Source organism: Vulpes vulpes, chromosome 7 (assembly GCF_048418805.1).
Source record: "Vulpes vulpes isolate BD-2025 chromosome 7, VulVul3, whole genome shotgun sequence".
Taxonomy (NCBI): domain Eukaryota; kingdom Metazoa; phylum Chordata; class Mammalia; order Carnivora; family Canidae; genus Vulpes; species Vulpes vulpes.
Genome location: NC_132786.1, coordinates 83132307 through 83152694, shown reverse-complemented (window position 1 = coordinate 83152694; position 20388 = coordinate 83132307). Strand labels below are relative to the sequence as shown.

The 20388-nt window shown below is 34.6% G+C and overlaps 1 protein-coding gene across 6 annotated transcripts in view; it reads right to left on the bottom strand.

Moving 5' to 3' along the window:
• Nucleotides 1–20388, bottom strand: part of ANKIB1 (ankyrin repeat and IBR domain containing 1) — a 133587-nt gene continuing 113199 nt past the window's right edge. For 2 of the 6 annotated variants that reach the window (XM_026003743.2, XM_026003745.2), the window contains 10 exons: nt 19239–19369; nt 15354–15488; nt 14286–14372; nt 14133–14199; nt 11682–11827; nt 10508–10686; nt 9630–9681; nt 5152–5266; nt 3524–3678; nt 1–3162 (listed from right to left, as the gene is read on the bottom strand). In XM_026003743.2, coding sequence (XP_025859528.1) covers nt 2419–3162; nt 3524–3678; nt 5152–5266; nt 9630–9681; nt 10508–10686; nt 11682–11827; nt 14133–14199; nt 14286–14372; nt 15354–15488; nt 19239–19369 — 1811 coding nt within the window. In that variant the 3' untranslated portion in view covers nt 1–2418. The remainder of the gene's footprint in view (nt 3163–3523; nt 3679–5151; nt 5267–9629; nt 9682–10507; nt 10687–11681; nt 11828–14132; nt 14200–14285; nt 14373–15353; nt 15489–19238; nt 19370–20388) is intronic. The other 4 variants (XM_026003747.2, XM_072764253.1, XM_026003746.2 and 1 more) reach the window with 3 other exon arrangements.

Sequence of the window (20388 nt, the reverse complement as noted above, 5' to 3'; positions counted from 1 at the left end):
TAGTTTAAGTAATAAATGTTTAATCAAAGAATTTTACATATTATTAACAGCATTCATTTGGCCAAACATCTACACGTTTGTAGAATCCTACTGTATATAAAGTGGGAATGTATCAAGTATAGACTATGAAAGTGCAAATAACAAGTCAAGGTTAGAGTAATTTTTTTTTTTACATTATAAAATTAACTTGTTTACAAAATAGGCTTTGCCAAACTTTATTTCTGAATTGTAAAGTCAATGACTGTGTTGTTTTTAAAATATGTACCAAGGAAATACAAATTGAATAATGATCATTTTTCATGCTCAGGAGATAACGGCACAGAAACAAAGGGTACTGCACAAGGTGCAAGGAGCCAGGACCCATCCCATACACTGTCTTCACACAAAGCACGCTTTCTCACCTTATTGCAGCTTTGCAAGACGCCTCAATGGGATACAAAGACTCTCTATTGAAAAATTACAACTTGGTCTAAAAACTGATTGATGTCAATATTTTTTAATCCAAAATAAACTTGTAAAAAAAATCCTTTAATGGACTGTTTCAGTTTAATTATACAGTAATACACTGTAGACAAAGTTAGGATTTTCCCCAACTAATTTAATGGGGATTAATAGGGATGTTTCTGATAAATTGGGGAAATAAAAGCTAATGTGGACCTTTGATATCCACGACATAGGAGCAATTCACAAACAGTTTATTCTAAGGGAACCTGGGGGGAATGTTAAATACTCTAATAGAATGTCCTAGCCATATGAATTCAAAGGACAAGAATTTCAAAAGCAGGTTTTGGAGAAAAAAAATCAAAAACCGTAATCACAACTCACGTGGATATCAATATTAATATAACCTTTTGCCTAGCCCAGGACTTGCCTGTACACACTCAGTACTGAAATTTTGGTATCTGTAGATTTCTGATAAGAATCTGGCAAAACATTAAATGGAGTGTTGCATATCTATTTTATCTTATGCTAGTTTCAATAATATGTAAGTAAAACAGCCATTCCAACAGTTTACTCTAGTTTTAATTACACACTGTACCATTGTATCTTAATTACAACTAAGACCAGTATTTTCTTCACAGTAAGACACTGATAACTAGGAAGTTGATTTTTTCAACACTAAACAGTAATCACACAGCAAATGAGTATTGTGCAATAGAACAAACACATGTCAGCATTTGCTATTTAGGCAAACTGATTGAACATTTAGTTGTTATATTTACTGTAAAGGCAAGGCCATGGGTGGTTTTATGGAGGTCTTTGCAATTTATAGCATAGTTACTTCAGAAGAGACACTGAAATTTGAATTACTCACTTATTTAACTGGCAACTATCCATTTAGTTAGGCAAAGGCACGGTAACATGTTGCGCAGGATGTTTTATTGAATTTTTTAATAATTGTGGGATTTACTATAACTCATGAAAACTCCACTTTTTTTTTCTATTTTATAAAACACTTACCATTAAAAGTAATTGCACCCATTAGTAATTAGAATGCACTGTAAAAGTGTGAAAACAAAGAACTATGATTGCACTTCCAATAAAGTGTCTCTTAAAATACAGCACCGCTGTTGCTAATCAACTGTATTTTAATATTAAAATAAACTGTTTTTAACAGCAGCATTAGGTTTAGTTAACTTAAGCTACAGGCTACATTTTATTTAAATGCAGTCTCCATGGCAACAAAACCCCATTAAATTCTGGAATATCACTGCTACCAAGTGGCACCTTTAACTCCAGAGAAGGCTGAGACTCCTCTGGAGCCCTCTAGGACACTGCACGCCTACACGCCTTGTTAGCGCATGAGTCAGTTTGGCACAAGTGGACTGTAATAGACATGACAAGGAATCTTTGATTCATGTAAATATGAAAACTCCACTGTGGTAGATGTAGCACTGAGGAGAAGCCGTGGATACCTCAATTCATACCGCTCAGACAGAAAGGAAGGAAGAAAGTGATGGAAGAGCATAGACAGAGGGATGAAATGGTATTAGCTCTGTCCAAAATAACTTCTTAAATGAAGAAAATGCTTTTCTTTAAAAGAGGAAAAACCACCCAAGGATTAGGGAGTAAGCCTTTAATTTAAACTTCGTTCAAGTATTGCCAACTTTAGGCTAAACAGAGGACTGCATTTTCTCAGAGTGTGGAATCTGGCCTACTTATTCCGTTTGTGTTTCTCTTACTCTTCTTTTTTTGTCAGCAAAAAGGGGAAAAGCTATCCCATTAAATATAAAAGAAATTCCCTGAAAGGTTAAAATCAGAAATGAAGCTACCATTCAAGGGAACTCCTTTGTATTTAATCCTAATGTCAGTGGTTTATAATCGAGTTGGAATTGAGTGGATCAAGTCTCTATAAAGCATACTCCACTAGAACACCATCTGTACCTGTGATTCATTTAGAGCCCAGAGGGGTGCAGTTCACACTAAATGTACTTGTTCAAGCCAGTCACTTGAGGTTTGAGGTGTCTGACTTGAAACATCTGAACCATCTCCTTTGTTGGCTGCCTCATTACCACTACTGCTAGCTGGAGATGCTGCCTCCCCAGCCACGGTATTTTCTTCCAAAGGATTTTCTTCTTCTATTTGGGTTCCTCTACCTTCATTGACCACGGCATCTTCAAACACTGAATCTTCTTCCGGTGGCACCAGCTCCACATCCCTCGTCCCTTCTAACTCATCTTTGACACAGGGGAGCTGGGAATCTGCACTGGTTTCTGTAGCTGCTGGAGGAATCAGGGCAATACTCTGAGGGTTCATGTCATGAAACCAAGCCATGATATTGCCAAGAAGATTGTCATTGATGTTGGCATCCTGGCCAGCTGAGTCAGGGTCACTGGATGAGGGATAGAATTCACTTCTTCCCTCACTGAGAGGGTGTGAATTCAGAGTGTCAGTTGAAAATGGGTCACTTTCTGCTCCTAATCTCATGAGGCTGTCACCAAGTTCCAACAGCTCAGAGCTGCTCAATGCGGCCCGAGGACTATCTGTGTTCCTGGGGACTGAGTCTAGCCTGGAAGGTAAAGAGGTGCCTATTGCTCCTAAGGATGCCTCATTACTGAGGAAGTCTCTATTCTCCTCATCAATGGCCAGCCCGGATTCTTGCAGTGATAACTGTATTGCAAGAAGTATATTGGGATCATCTTCATCCAAGGAACTTAGAGCCTGAGGTGACAGAAAGTAAAAGAGCTTTAAAATTTTAAAAGGAAAAATGATTTAACTCAATGAGGTTTACCAACTATGCTTTTGCCAAAGATCATAAATATTATCTGCATAAAATTTATGCAGAATTATTATTTTATCCACTCAAATCTTACTTTATTTTCTCCTTGCTTATGATAAAAAGAAAAAAAAATTCCTCAAGAGAACTCTGAAATTTAGGAATCTTTGCTGGTACATCTTTGAAACAAAGATTTTAGAATGAAAAGGTTAAAAAGGAAAGCAATAAAAGTAAAAAAAAATAGGAAGCTAGGGAAAACAAGGAAGGAACATCAACAAGGGCAATGAGGCTGCCCAGGAAGCCGACCTGAAGAGAGTCCTGGTTTTCAGAGCGACTGGCAGGGGTGTAGTCACGCAGGGACGAGCTGTGCAGTACGCTCATAGATGCGGAGCTCACTACTGAGGCACCAGGCCTGCGGCCACTGCCACCATCTGGGATGTCTGTTTTAAAGCAAGTGGAACCTGAGACAATTCAGTCATACAACATTTCACCCATCTTTTTATTTTGGTTAACAATTTCTCTTTCAGTGCTATTGAAAACCTGTGTTTACTTAATCTTTCAGAGATTTCTCCTCCATATTTGTCTCATCAAAATATATTTAATACTGCGATGCCTGGGTGGTTGAGTCAGTTAGGCGTCTGATTCTTGATCTCAGCTCAGGTCTTGATCTCAGGGTCATGAGTTCTGGAGCCTTACTGAGCTCCAAAAGGGGGCTCTAACTTGCTTGCCTTAATTAAAAAAAAAAAAAAAAAGATATCTAATACCACTACTTCAAACACACAATTGTTCTTTTTTTTTTTTTTTTAAAGGTTTATTTATTTGTTCATGATAGACATAGAGAGAGAGAGAGAGGCAGAGACATAGGCAGAGGGAGAAGCAGGCTCCATGCCGGGAGCCCGCCGCGGGACTCAATCCCGGGACTCCAGGATTGCGCCCTGAGCCAAAGGCAGGTGCTAAACCACTGAGCCACCCAGGGATCCCCCACGATTGTTCTTTATGTTCTTGCTTGCACTAAATATGGTTCTATTCATAAATGCAAGTGCTACCGCCTATTCCTTCTTTTTTCCTTAAGCAGTAACAAATAAAGGTATATTCATTTTCAGAGTTTTCAAAACTAAAGAATTTTGGAATTACAATAGCCTGAGGAACAAATATTTAGGCTCTTTGATCCCAATTTATTAAAGATGATCTGCTGACATAGTTTAAAGATTTTCCATTAACAGTTTAACATTTAAAAGTTGATAAAATAATTTATCTCTAATACCAGGAATTTTCTCTTTTAAAGAATGTCTAGAGAAGAATGAAGGCTAGGAGAAAAATATTCTATGAACATAGTAACAGTGATCAAGAGCTACACTTTGTTGAGTGCTCACTATGTGCTACTAGTGCTTAAGGGTTTTACACTCATTCTTTCACTTAATGTTCACAGAGAGCCCACAAAGTGGCTCTGTTACAAATGCTTCTTTGGAATGAGGAGACTGAAGCTTGAAGAGGTTATGTGAACTTGACTAAAGTTTCACACCGATCCACAGCAAAGATGGCGACACAAATCCAGGTATGGCTGACTCCACAGCCTATGTTCTTCATCTCTCTGGTTTCCTGTGTTCTGTGACATGTGAGGCATCTGCATATTGATAGTATCTACACTACAAACTATTTCACCAACATTTTTTTAAAAGATTTTATTTATTTATTAATGAGACACAGAGAGATAGAGAGGCAGAGACACCGGAAGAGGGAGAAGCAGGCTCCATGCAGAGAGCCCAGTGTGGGACCTGATCTCGGAACTCCAGGATCACACCCTGAGCCGAAGGCAGACGCCCAACCGCTAAGCCACCCAGGCATCCCTATTTCACCAACATTTAGATTAGCCAGTTTTAAGAATAAGTTCAAGAGAAAGAAGAGACTATAACGTAACCAACTCCACAGCTTACCTAAAGTGCTTTCGCTCGGCTCATCAGGGTCTGGAGGATTGCCAAGCAGACTGTGCACATCTCCTCGACGGCGCTGCTGTCTGTGCCTTCTCCGATACTGAAATTCAGCATATTCCTGCATAAACCAAAGGTTATAAAATACAGGAGAGCATGCAATTGTTTTTATGCAAATAAAACAAAGAATACACTTTTTTCCCCCAGGGAAAAAATGTGTGATTTTATAGACATATTATAAAATCACTTGGCTTTAACAAAAGAAATTTCAGGTTTTGCCATGCCAAGGAAACAGATAAGGTAAAATGGAAAAAGAAAAATTTTAAACAGTCATTTCAGTTGCCTGGATAAAGAGCAAATACTTGCAAGCTCCAATGCTAGGTCATAACTGAGCCTTATTTCATGTGCCTGGGTCTTGTTACACACTGTTATAACTAATACCATAATGATTTTACTAATACAAGTTATGGTCTTTAGTAATATAAGTTAGGTTCTTGGAGGTTTTGTTTTTAAAAGTGACTGTGATATGTGCAGTGGAAAGAAAAAAAATGAAGAACATACACTGTTAGACTATTAGATTTTATATTCCTTGGGATAACTACATACCATACTCACAAGTTAAATGATTAAATTAAAAGAAAAATGTGATGTCAGCTTTAAAATACAATGTTACTTGGCTTCCTTCTTATATTAGCTAATATGTGGGGTTATCTATAACATGGGCAGGGGGATGTGTTTTCTATTTACTATATGGGAAGATCACAGATTAGGGCAGAGGCAGAACCTTTGGCTCTCTGCTATTATTTTGGTACAAACATACTTTTCGGGGTTTTAGTGACAGAAGAGACCAGAAAAGAGGCCAGTTAGTGTGCATGACATCAGCATAAATAGGTTATTTTTGAGAGCCATTATAAAACCTTTGAGTAGTAAATGCTAAGATACTCAGGTTTATGATCATCCTGGTTTTCCTAGGATATTCAATACACTTATATTGTGAAAGTACCACTCAATGAAGAGAGGTTTTACCTCACGAATAAAATTTTCACATCATACCATTCAAGTTAAATTTATTTAAACTCCATTTATGTGAACAAGCAGTGGTCTCTACTAAGAAGTGGGAGACATCCTACTAGGTTAGAAAACAAGAAAGATACTACAGGTTCTTGGAGATATTATTTAGGTTCTTTAAACTTTCCTGCTGAGCTGGGGTATGATTTCCTCTTTTTCTGGAGGCCCATGATCCCTAACTGGATGACTATTATGTATCATCATGGCTCACTGGACCACTAAGGACCGCCACATTTCTTAGACAAAGATGGAATGATAAACTTTATTTCAGTTTAGTGTTTATTTACTTAAAGGTTTTAGTTTTTTAGAGAGAGAGAGCATGTGAGCAGGGGAGGGGCAAAGGAGAGGGAGAGAGAATCTCAAGCTGACTGTGCAGAGCATAGAGCCTGATATGGGGCTTGATCTCATGACCCCAAGATCATGACCTGCGTGGAAACCAAGAGTCAGAGGCTTAACCAACTGAGTCACCCAGGTACCCCTCAAGGTTTATATTTAAGGAGAATTTGTTTACTTTGTAAACTTAATGATGGCACAAAAAAGTTATTCTGAATTAAATGAACTATTATTACTAACCATACAGTATACACATTCCCAACTTAAGAAAATTAAAATTTGGCTTAAAAACAACAATAAAAGAAACTTGATTTATTTATAATTATTCTGACAGAAAACTGAATGGCATTCTCTCACAATGCAATAGACTTAAAAAACTGATCCCATAAAATTAAACTTAGCTGAAAATTTCTAAGAATTCCTAGATTTAAAAAAAATATTTATTTGAGAGAGAGAGAGAGAGAGAGAGAGAGAGAGAGAGAAAGCACGCACAAGCATGGTGGGGAAGGGCAATGGAAGAAGGAGAGAAAATCCTAAGCAGACTCCATGCTGAGTACAGAGCCACATGCGGGGTTTAATCCCATAACCCTGAGATGATGACCTGAGCTGACACCAAGAGTGGGACAGCCACCTGACTACACTACCCAGGTGCCCCAGAATTCCTATATTCTAAACAAAGCATATGAAAAAGGCTTGGGACACTCCAAATGATTCAAGTGTTAAGGTTACAGAGAAGATTGACAAATTTTGAGATTTATTGGCGAAAAAGCCGCCAGAAGCATTTTGTTGAGCACCAAATTCATCAATAGCTTAAAGGGGAGCTTTAATTCTTCCAAATTTCCACGAAGTAGATAGTGCCACCCACATTTTAAAGAGAAATTTAAGGAAGAACATAGTCTAAAATCTAATAGTTATCAAGCTAGACCTTGAATTCAGGATCCCTCAGACTTTAACACTATGCTCTTTCCTCTGGGCTCCACTGCCTTTAAAGTGGTACAAAATACTTATGATTGTCACTGAGCCATTCAATTTAATTAAAAAAAGAATAAGATGGAATTAACTTTCCTGAAAAAATATAAATTTAGCCAGAAGTCTATTAGAATTTGGTAACATTTTTTTTCAGAGTATATATGAAGGCACAGAGCTAATTTTTCAAGATATTATTTTGGCAGTTACTTGTTAGTCACAGGCATGCAGAATTTTAGTTTTACACTATATGGTAAATCTTTATTTTTTTTTTTTAAAGATTTTATTTATTTATTCATGAGAGACACACACACACACACACACAGACAGAGGCAGAAACACAGGCAGAGGGAGAAGCAGGCTCCATGCAGGGAGCCTGATGTGGGACTTGATCTCCAGGATCACACCCTGAGCTGAAGGCAGGTGTTAAGCCACCAAGCCACCCGGGCTGCCCCTATATGGTAAATCTTTAGACTTGCAATAAGGTTTACATAAAAGCTTGGTGTTTCAATGTACCAAAGACTTTAAAGAAAAGTAAAAATAATTAAATAATTCTTAAAAAACTTATTAACACATAAAAAATAAATTTCAGAAGGAAAAATTACTTATACTTTCACAATTCTCAACTCTGGAGAACAAGAACTCGATAATTTATAAATATTCACATGTGAGGTGGCAAGCTTTCCTTTTTTTTTTTTTTTACACAATGAATCTGTGTCAGTCACATTAGCAGGCCTTCAATGTTCAAGGACAAATATTTAGGATTCCTAAAGTTACTATCAGAGCTAGAAGCTGCAAGATGATACACACGACTATGAGTACACTGATAAAGGTTTTATTTTGGTTCAAATAAAGCTAAACTGTGTTTCTACCTTGAAGTACTGAAATCTTTAGTACTCTTTTTTTTTGATAATTGAAGCTTGTTTATTCATTTTTTTTAGGTGGATATTTTCCATACTATCCTCAAAGCTGTAATTATAACAGAATAATAAGCATAGGATCAGGTAAAGAGAAGGTTCATAATTTGTTTTACAACAGAAATTTCACTAATACATTAAATTATTTTTGCAATTTAAGTGAATTTAAAATTTTCCTTATCAGAGCTCAAAACATGGATTGTTTTCTCAAGTCAATATTTTCTTGGATATATATCTACCAATACAAAGGCCATAAGGTGATTGCAAGTATCCTCAGCAGTTGAAAACAGAAAGTATCTGATTTAAATAAGCCACAGTCATTTCTGGATAACTGATTTCATTCTCTTTTAGTTGTAGGTAAACCAATAGGCTAAACAATAAACAAAGGTTTCACTATTTGTCCTGCTCTCTTCTAAGAACTAAGTTAAAAGGTTATTATAATATAAACATCATATATATACTGTTTTAAAGAATAAGGAAGGAGAGACAGAAGTAGAGTGAACTGCTAAAACCATTTAAAATCAGACTCAACAGTGACAGTGGCAATTTAAATCTCAGAAAATAGCAATGTGATTAAGATTTTCACTCTATCTTATTTTTATTCGTAGTAATTGCTATTTGCAATGTTGGTATTTTAGACTTTGTATTTTAAAATCTACCAGTAACAACAACCAAACAATTCAGAAGAGGGTGAAAATCTTAAAGAGAAACATAGCAACTAAGCAAAGCATTTCTTTCTGCATAAATATTATCAATGTCAAGTTTCCACCTTAGAAACTGATTACATATCAATTCAATCAGGTTGTTGATAACTTTAAAAAAACAGATTGCGCAGGTTTTTCATAGATTCAGACTGAACAATATTACCACAAAAAATTTCTGATACATAAAATTTGTATCTCTTAACCAATTTGAAAATATGTTCTAAAATATATCCTATAAGTTGCCTTAATTCTGACTGCTCAGTAATTAAAAATAAAAAGGGGGATGCATTTAATAATGTGATGATAGTCCAATACCACAAGTAGCTAAAGGTAGGCTCTGCTGAGGCATTTTTATTATATAATAAGAAAGAGAAAACACTGCTGACAATCTCAGTAGGATTTAGAATAGAAAAAGGGTAGAAATGCAAGCAGGATTTCTTGATGGAAAAATATAATTAAAAAACAAAACACCCCCCGCCCCCAGCAAAACAATTACCTCAGGTGATGCGAATCCTAAATATTCCCAATCCCATGTTCCACCAGCAAAGCTACAAAGAAATTAGACATACCATTTGATTTATTATCAGCATTACAAAGTACAATCAGACCCTCACCCATTGAACATTACTTTTAATTCCTTTGCTTAGACCTTGCTTAACCGAAGTAGATTAACTACTGAATACAATGAAAATGATACTTCAATCCTTTCAACTTCTAAATTGCTTTATGTTCATGTAAAATAGTGGAAAAATATAAATCATCACTATAACAGTATTTGATGATTCCTATTTTTATAAGTGTTTATGTAATAAAAAATAGGGTCAAAGAAATTCTAATGGCTATAATTATTATGAATAAGAAAATATGCTTCAATTTATAATGGTAGTAACAGTATAAGTATCTGAAATAAACAACCAAAGCTCAACTGTTCTTTAATGGATGAATGTGAATCACTTAAATAACTTTATTAATATCAGATTTCTAATTTCTTCATAACCTCTTACATAAAAATATAAATAAGACCCTAACAAGTTGGCAAGGCTTCCAAATTCAACATTCTAAGATATTTAGGACTATCATATCACTACATATTTGAAGTGATGCATTAGAATACTCTGAATTATGAGTTCACTGAAGTGTGAACTTTACCTGGCTTAATTTAGTCCAAGAAACTACACAATGACAAACAAAAAATAAGAGAAATAGAAATAGTACTGGGGGAAAAAATCACCAAAAAGAAATTAACATGATTTTATCAGCTCTCTTTTAGGTATAAATAACTTCCAGGAATATGAGCACCAGTTAGAGAGAAAATAAACCTGGTGGCATTTGTGGCTGGAGCTGGATGATTTCCACAGCATACATCCTTTTTACCTGCGCCTTGGAGCTTCTGGTGAGTCTGCAGGGGCAACTCCCCGAGCCACAGAAGCCAGGAATTCTTGTCTCTTCTGCTGTACGAGGCATGCTGCCTTGATGATCTTGTGGCGGGGTGTGCGAAGGTAAGGCCTATTGACTTTTTGGGCAAGGTCTTCAGTGACCATTTCTAGGTCTGTCTATGGTAATAAGAGAGAGAGAAAAAAAGGATTATAGGCTGAATAAGTTAGTCAATAGCAAATTAATTATCTATTTGGTTTCTCAGTTAAATCTAACTCTTTTGAATTCTGAAATTAACCCAAATTATAAAATAACTTATTTAACATATACTTCTATTTTGTGCATTTCAGGAAAATAGTACTCATCTGAAAGTCATTTATAACAATGTAGTCGGTACAAAGACATAGTGAGTATGCTAGATCTCTATAGGGAATTTATAATTTGTCTATGTGAAAAAAACTGAGTAGATTTCAAGGCACTGTACATGCAAATACATGACGTAGTGAAAACTACATGGAAGTGGTGAAGGAATCTGAGGCAAGGCAAGATCTCTGTGATCTAGGCTTAGGTCTGAAAGGTTTCATGGAAAAAATTAATACTGAGCACCTTTTAAAGAATTAAAATATGGGATATAGATTACTAGAGGGCAGTTCAAAGGAGTGGCATGAAAAGAAAGTTTGGTGTATTAAAAAATAAAAAAGAATGTATAATGAAGTTGGTTAGCTATAGTGATCAGTTGGCTTTGGTGTTCTGTTTTTTTAAATATTCTAACTTTTTCACTTGTACTTTTAAAATAAACTGGAACACAGTAACTTTCCCATCTAGTATGTAATGTGTTTTGTTTCATCTTTGAAGATAAAGTTTCTAGTTACATAATCAGAAATAGGCTAGATTTCAAGATCAGCCAGTTTAGGATAAATAAATAAATGTGGTAGGAAATGTTTGCATAGCTCAGAACTCACTCAGATTTACTGTGGTGAATTTAATTATAAAAAAATTTCAGTTTATTAGTAGTAACTTTTCCTTTCTTTAAAAATCACTGTAAACATGAAAATAAAATTTTCTACTAGTCACACCCAAATAAGATAAAACGTAGTTAAAGTGGCTGAGAAAGGACAAAATCTGTTTTTTTATAGTAATTGCATTTAAATTTAATTTTAAAAAGATATCTTACTTGCATGAGTTCAAAAATTTCTTTCTTTGTGCTTTTAGGTTCTAAGAAAAATCCATATGGATAAGAACACTTGAGAATGCGTCGAGTTTTTAAGAGCACATGAACTGCATCTTCAATGAAAGTAGTATCTGGACAGCCTCCTTCAGCTATAAAGTAAATCAGGCAGAGTGAAAAAAAAAAAAAACTTCTGCAAATATGCTGTCATAAATTAATTAAACAACTGAGTTTTCTCAAACAAACAAAAAAGGCTCTCTATTTAGAAACTGCTTGAAGTAACTGTATGGTAATACTTATTTGAACTAGACCAAAAACCTACACAAAACACTCATGTGTGGCCCGCAGGCATCTATAAATAAAGTATACACTGCAGTTGCCCAAGAGCACTGATGGCAATCATGAAGGAATGCATACACTGATTCTGCATTCTGTTCTCAACTTGTTTGTTAAACAAATCTAGCTTTAGATCATCTCTTCTTTATTATGTTTTTCAGGTATCTCTAGTGAAACTTTGCCGACTAAAAATTAAAACAAATGGGGGTGCCTGACTGGCTCAGTCAGAAAAGTATATGACTCTTGATCTTAAGGTCATAACTTTGAGCCCCATGCTGGGTATAAAGATTACAAAAAATAATAAACTTAAAAAAAAGAATTAAAATAAACACCCTGCTTAGCTGTTTGCTAAAAAACAAAACAAAAACACCTAATTATGATTATAGTTCTGTAAAAACAACATTTTAGAAAAAAGATACAACATTCTGGGGAACTGGATAACTAATGCTAGTAAATATAACAGGGAGAGAAAGAAAGGGAAGAAGACTGAGAAAAGGGGAGAAGAAACTACCTTAATATCTGAGACTTCCTTCTCCAAGTATCATTATAACATTCTAACTTTCTTCTTAACTACAAAAAAGGGAAACTAAGAAGTAGAATCTAGATTCATAAGTACTTTTGAAAATAAGATTATTCTGCAGGCTTGTGGAAAGAAATTACATGTGTATGTACACACACAAATGTATAGACCACCCCAAAATATCTACCCTAGCAGAGGGATCTGAGCTAAGTAGATGTAAAAAAAGAAAAAGAAAACAAAACAAACAGCACCCCCCACTATACATGTATGAGAAGTATGTGAAATTTTGTTTCTTCCTTTCTAATCCTTACAACATTTAATTCTTTTTCATCTCATTATGCTGTCTTGAACCTCCAAGAAAAGAAGCAGTAATTCACATTTACAGATATTTATTGAATGTTTATTATGTGTCAGGTACAGTTCTAAGCATTAGGGACAGCTCAGTGATGTAAGACAAAGATCCCTGTTGAAGAACTGTAGAACTTGTGAGGGTTTTTTCCTTTTAATTTTTACTATGGACAGTATGTTAAGAGTTTGATAATGGTGATATAATTATATCATTCCTAAAGTCTAAATACTGAAAATGAACAAGGAGACAAAGCTGCTACTGATACTTTTTCTCCTAATTTGTTTAATTCATGTTTCTTATCTTTTTTTTTAAAGATTTTATTTATTTATTCATGAGAGACACAGAGAGAGGGGCAGAAACATAGGCAGAGGGAGAAGCAGGCTCTCTGTGGGGAGTCAGATACAGGACTTGATCCCAGGACTCCGGGATCATGATCTGAGCCAAAGACAGATGCTCAACCACTGAGCCACTCAGGCATCCCTCATGCTTACTATCTTAATTAGGGAATTACCCTCATAAAAAGGGTCTTACTTTTACAAACTGGAGGAAATACAATTGCATATTTTGCCTGAAAACCTTTCATATATAAGCTATGATTCTTTTAAAAATGTGACTTTTAAAAAACAAACATCATAGAACCCATACTCTGGTCACTATAAGATACTGTTTAATGATGCAACCAATACTCAATCCATTTTAGGAATGTTCTTTCTGAATTTCCACTTTAGGATACATAAGTTAGCCCTATCTCATGTCTTTGCTTTTGGACTCTGATGTCTATTATTTACCAGTTAGATGATTTCTCCCAAGACTGTATTTGACTTTCATTCCACTAGGCACTCTGCTAAATTTTCTCAAGAATCTTTGGGAATTTAGTCACACTACAATTGGGTGGCATGTGAATCTTGCTCTTTTGACGGTATCAAGAATGCCTTTTAGGGTCCATCCACTGTTTCTGACATTGTAGAGCATCAGCAATGGCACACAGTAAGCAAAACCATGATAGGTGTTTATCTGCTAAAAGTACAGGCTGCATTAAGAGGAGCATATGAAGTAAGCTGGGTAGAAAATCTAATTACAGAGGCCTCAAATGCTAAGCTGCACTCTGGGCTTCAGAGAACTCCAAGCAGTACCAGAATGAGCTGGTGGAGATAATGTGCTCCTCGAAGGGTTTTAACCTCCTACCAATGAAGTGACTTAAGCATGTAAGGCTATTTTATGTTAATTATCACACATACCACTTATAACTTACTTTCTTTGAGAGCTCTACTCAATTGCTCCATCTTTTCTTTGGCTGTTTTAAGAAGGCGTTGTTCTAACTAAAGGAATAGAAATAAGTAATTTATATAATTTTATTTATTCAAAACAGTATACTTCAGAGCATTTGAAATGATTTGGGACATACCTGATAGCTATGCTCATGGTTTTTAAATCTTGTGTAATAGTGCATAAATCTGTCAAGTTCCTGAAATCGTTTGTGTTTTTTCTCAGCCTAGGAAACAAAAGTCCACAAATGACTTTTATAAATAAAATACTAGCTATTACAATTAGGGACATTTTGTCATTTAAAATTTTTATTAGTAATAGGAAGCTGTGTATACAATTTGGTTATTTTGAGAAAAAAAAAAAACAATAGTACATTTTTAAGGCTACCACAACAAAGTCTTGGATTTGTATTCTTTGTGATAAACCACTGAATCTATGATCCCAGAGTGTAAGGCAAAGATGCCTCTCAAGACCTACATTTATCAGATCTTTGATATTTTATTATATTGCTTATTACTATGGACTGAATTATATCTCCCCAAAATTCATGTTGAAGCCTTAACCCCCAATGTGAATGACTGGCTTTGAAAACAGAGCCTGTGAGGTGAGAAAGGTTAAATAAAGTCATTAGGGTGGGGCCCTAATCCGGTAGAATTATTGCTCTTATAAAAAAAGGAAGAGATACCAGAGCTCTCTCTCTTCTATGTGAGGATGGAGCAAAAAAGACAGCCAGCCCTCTGTAAGCCAGGAAGAGTCATCACCAGAAACTGAATTGGCAGTAATCTTGGTCTTGGACTTCCTAGGCTCCAGAACTGTGAGGCATACCTTTCTGTTGTTTAACCTACTCAGTATTTTGTTATGGCAGCCAAACAGACTAAGAGACTTATTAAATGCTATAACCTAACACCATATTGTTATTATGTTAAAATTGTTTTAAAGTCATTACAGAGACAGGGATATGTAAGACTTTTCTTATCTTTAACAAAATAAAAAAGAGAAAATTTAAAAAAAAAAGCTCTCAAGTTGATAGGCCTATTTTATTTAAAGGCTGCTCTAAAGTGTATTCAATCTGGGGAGAAGGAAAAAAATAAAGTGTATTCAATTTAATGCCTCATTACAACAAAGATAGGGAAAGAAGAAATGCAAAATACTCCAAAGGGTATTAAGTGGCTTAGCCAGAGGCCTTGATTTCAACAGTTCTCTTTACCTCCACAGTCATTTCCTTCGACTGCTCCTCCACATGCTGAATGACTTCATAGCGAGTACATCTGTAATAACCTCCTGTGGAAGAACTATGCTTTTTCCATTCTTCTAGGCAAATCCAGCAAAAGTCATACTTGCACTTCAAAAGAAAACATATGTGCAAACATCGCCTTGTGTCAACATGCAAATTACTTTCTGATTTATAGTCAACTACTTTGTAGAGATCAAGCAATTCTGCCTGTGTGACCAGGAACAAATCTTAAAAACATGCTGCCTTTTTTAAAGTTTCCTCTGGAGAAGACCTTATCTGAGCTATGGAAAGATGTGGGGGTAGTTTACAATGACTGCTTATAAGGATATATTAAAATGTAAGTCATAATATTATGAATATAAAGGAATCTTTAAAAACATCAATAAGATATTTTTTTCCCCAATAATTAAGGCAGATACTGACAATGTTTTGTTTTTCAAGTGCATGGTAATTTCAACTGTGGTGTATAAGGCTTCAGCAGTTTTTCTAATGACTTTGACAAACTGGTTTTGAAACTAGGAATAATTTAAAAGGTTTCTAAGTAGAAAGACTGACATAAAACTTGTTTCTTATTTTTAAGGAAACTGCACTTTGCTCCAAGCAGATAATGCCAAAAATATGAGCATTATGGTATGAAAATACATCCTTTTTTTAATGCTTATGGATTTTGGGTCAGAGGGATCTTCCCATTTGAAGTCTGTTTTCTTGTACTTTTATGTTTGTTTTTTAAATATTTATATGTTTGAGCTGTTCAGAATTTATCTGGATATATAATACACAGTATGAATTCAACTTTATTTTTTTCCACACAGCTGCCCAGTTGTCTCAATCCTATTTATTGAACAGTCCATGTTTCTCCATTCCTGGAGACCCTCCTTTATCATACACTACATTCCCAATTATTTCAGCCAATATTTTGGGCTTTCTATTATGTTTCATTAATCTCTAAATTCATGTGCTAGCACCATGGTGTTTTAATTACTGAGCCTTTACAATAGATTTACTATTTGACAAGGCTAGTTATTTTTCAGAGTTTTCCTAGCTATTGCTTTGTTTTTCCATGTGAACTTTTGAATTGACTTATCTAGACGCAGAAACAAAACCTGCTGGTATTTTTGTTGGAACCTTTCTATCCAAAGACTTTATCTTTCTTTGTCATCTTTTGTGTTCTACAGATAGGAGTCTTAAATTTTCTTCATATAAGTTTTGTAGATTTCTTTAGTTTCTTTCCAGATAAATGAGATCTTCTCTTTCAGTACATATTCTGTCTGTATGTTTTTGGTACAAATGAAGGATATTGCTTTCTGCATATTAACTTTGTACTCTGATAATTAACTGAATTTTGTTGTTAGTTTTTAAATCCATTTAAAATACCAGTTTTCTAGGTATATAATCATGCTATCTGCAAAAAAAATAAAAAAATAAAAAAAATTAGCACTTCATTTCTAATTTTTACATCTTTAATTTCTTCCTATTGTCTAAATATGTTGACTGGTATCTCCAGTCCATTGTTAATAATATTTGTGATGGAGCGTATCCTTATCTTGTTCTTTTTTTTTTTTTAGATTTTTATTTATTTATTTGAAAGAGAGTGCATGAGCAGGGGGAGAAGGAGTGGGAGAGGGAGAAGCAAATTCCCCCACTGAGCAGGGGCTTGATCCTAGGACCCTGGGTTATGACCGGAGCCAAGGCAGACACTTAACCGACTGAGCCACCCAGGCACCCCCTTATCTTGTTCTTGATTTTAGTGAGAGCACCTCTAGTTTTCTCACTAAATATGCTAACTTTTGAACTGAACTAGATTTATTTTTATCATTCTAAGGAAGAGTCCATCTATTACAATTTCTTTGAGTGTCTGAATAAAGAATAGTTGTTAATTTTTTTGTCAACTGCCTTTTTAGCAACTATAGAACATACATATGATTCTTCTCTTTGGATCTACTAATAAGATGAGGTACAGCAATAGCTTTTTATTTTTTTATTTTTTATTTTTTATTTTTATTTTTTTTAGCAATAGCTTTTTAAAAACTGAACCGTTCTTGTATTCCTGAAATAAACACATGCCAATTACTTGAAATTAAAAATTTTTTTAAAAATTGAGATATAACTGACAATCAGTCTTTTAATGTGTTCTGCTGGATTATATTTGCTAAGATCTGTGGGTTTTTTTTCTCCCCCTTATATCTTATTTAGGACTTATGCATTGCTGTTCTTATGAAGATTGATCGATAATTTTCTCTTAATTTTTATAATCTTGTCAAGGGACCATGCACCCTGAGCCAAAGGCAGACGCTCAACCACTGAGCTCCCTAAACGTTTCTTTTAAATGCAACAGACGCTTCAGCAAAATCTGTTTAAGACAATTATCTTAAATCATCAGCCTGATGAATTCATGAAAATATTTACTCACTCAATACATATTTATCAACTGCTTACTACTGGCAGGTGCTTTGAAGGAAATAAAGGTAATTGGATAATTGGACCTTGCTTCTTTATTAGTAGTCCAAAAGCTGATTTTTATGGTCAACTTGTATTTCTTTACACATCTATCTGGTCTATATTAGAGTTTCCAAGAAAAACCTAATAATTAATGTTGGGGATAAGACCACAAATGAAGTATTTCTGGCATGATCAGCTGAACTAATAAGTACCTCTGATATTTTGCTCAGAACACTGTACTACATTTTTCTTCTTACCTCTTAGGAAATCATTATTACTGCTTCACTAAGCTAATCCATTCATGTTAACTTTATAATAATAGGCTTATAAAAATGATCTGGTAAGTGCTTTCTTTTACGTAATAATGATAATGATCTTAGTTTTAACATTACAAATCAAGTAATACTTAGAAGATATTGATATGTTATTGGAATAGTAACTATTTGGTTTTCTTTCACATTGCAAATTAAAAGTTGCACTGTTCTCTCAATTTTAAGTAATTATTTTTTATATACATGGAACTTCCAGTGAAAAAGAAAAAAACTGGAATATCATTACAATTTTAAAACAAAAATGTTCATGAATGTAGGCATGTATTAATAAGATACTTATTAACCTAATTCCAGAATATTTGTTTTATTTTTTTATTTTTATTTTTATTTTTATTTTTTTTCAGAATATTTGTTTTAAAGATAGCAGTTTCCTTCTATGCAACTAAGTCAGGAGGATAGCCTTCCAAAAGTAATTATTTATATTAATTATGTTTTGGTCAAGATCTTTGTTGGCATTTTCAATACAGTAATGAATGAATTACTTATTTAACTGATGATTTTATTAGGAGACCTAAAGTCTGTCCACTGCTTTGGGCACTTTTATTATATAGCCACATATACATAGACAACAAGATTTAGATGTGGATTTAGGGGAATTGCCTGGGGCCTGACTTGGGTCTTGAATCTAAGCTGTGTGCTTGAAAGCCAGCCTTGTAAGATATCTCCTTTAAATAGCACTTTACCATTTCATATTATTATTTATATATAGACAAAACTCTCTTAGGATCCTCGCTGGGCAGGGGTGGGGAGGGAGGTGTTTCTTAGCAGGTAAGATTTTAGGATCTTCACTAGGAGAGATTAGCAGGGAATGTTTCAGGCATTTCTCACCTTCAGGCAAAATACCACTGAATCCTGAATCTATTTTGTCTATCTAACATTCATTAGGAGTGTCTATCTAACATTCATTAGGAGTGTAAACTGTAGTAGTATGAAATAATACTTACATTATTCAACAAAGAATATAGAATGTAATCTCCTGGACTCCATCTGAAACCCAGTAACAGTTTTATGGTTGTTTCTTCTTTTGACTAACAGTCCTATTAAGATTCTAACTGCAAAGCATGCAAAATCCTCTTTAACTTCTTACCTTAGCACACTGCATGTGATTGCATCCCTCATTCTTCTGTATCGGAGACTTACAGTTAGCACAAGGCTTAGAGTTAGTTAACAACCAGAGACAATTGGCAGCATCCTCATAAGCTTCACTAACTCCTACAACTTTGGGATATTAAGCACAAACACAAAACACATGATTTAGTGTATAACTTCAGAGGGAAACCCCCCTCCCAAGTTTTCTTTGTAGATTGTCTCTCAATTTTAAACCATATATTTACTTCACTATTTTTAAACTGCTTCATTCTGAATAGCATGATTATAGGATAAGGGGCTGTATTCCAAAAGTTCTATTTAGGAAATTTATTTATTTATTTATTTTTATTTAGGAAATTTAATTTAAAAGATATTTTTCTCTAAAGTTGTATCCAAATAAACTGGGGAAGAAAAGAACTAACGTTTACAAAAAACAATATATTATTGTCTGTTTAACATAACTATTGGATCAAAGAAAATTATAGAAAGAATCGTAATTTCAGACAATACTTTCTTAAATGGGTCAATTGCAAACATAATGACCAGATACTCTCCATCATAGTAAAAAAAACCACAAAAATCCTATTGAAATATCAGTATCGTTTTTACCCATGATTATTGCAAACATAATGTCCAGATACTCTTCATCATAGTAAAAAACACAAAAATCATATTGAAATATCAGTATTGTTTTTACCCATGATTATTTCAGATAAACTAAAAATGAATCCAATGTGATACATCTAAAACTAAACTTACCATTTTCTCTAAACCTGCCCCTTTATTCCCTGTCCTAGTAAATGATATATATGATTATCTACTCAGAATCAACCTAGGAAAAGAACGATCTTGGATACCCTCCTTTTACCCTCACCTGCTGCATTCCACGGTTTCTACCTCTTTCTCTTATCTGTGTCCCTTCCATTTCCACTTCTTATTACTTTAGCTAGGGTCCTCTACACCTCCTGCCTAAACAATTAAAAAGCCAACCTATCTCCCTAGTTCCTTCTGCCCTCAACTTCCACTATACTGCCTACACAGTGATTTTTTAAAAATACATATCTCCTTGAAATCTTTTAGATGCTCCCCACTGACTGCAAGATAAAATTGAATTCTTTAAGCAAAAAATACCAAGTCCTTCATGATTT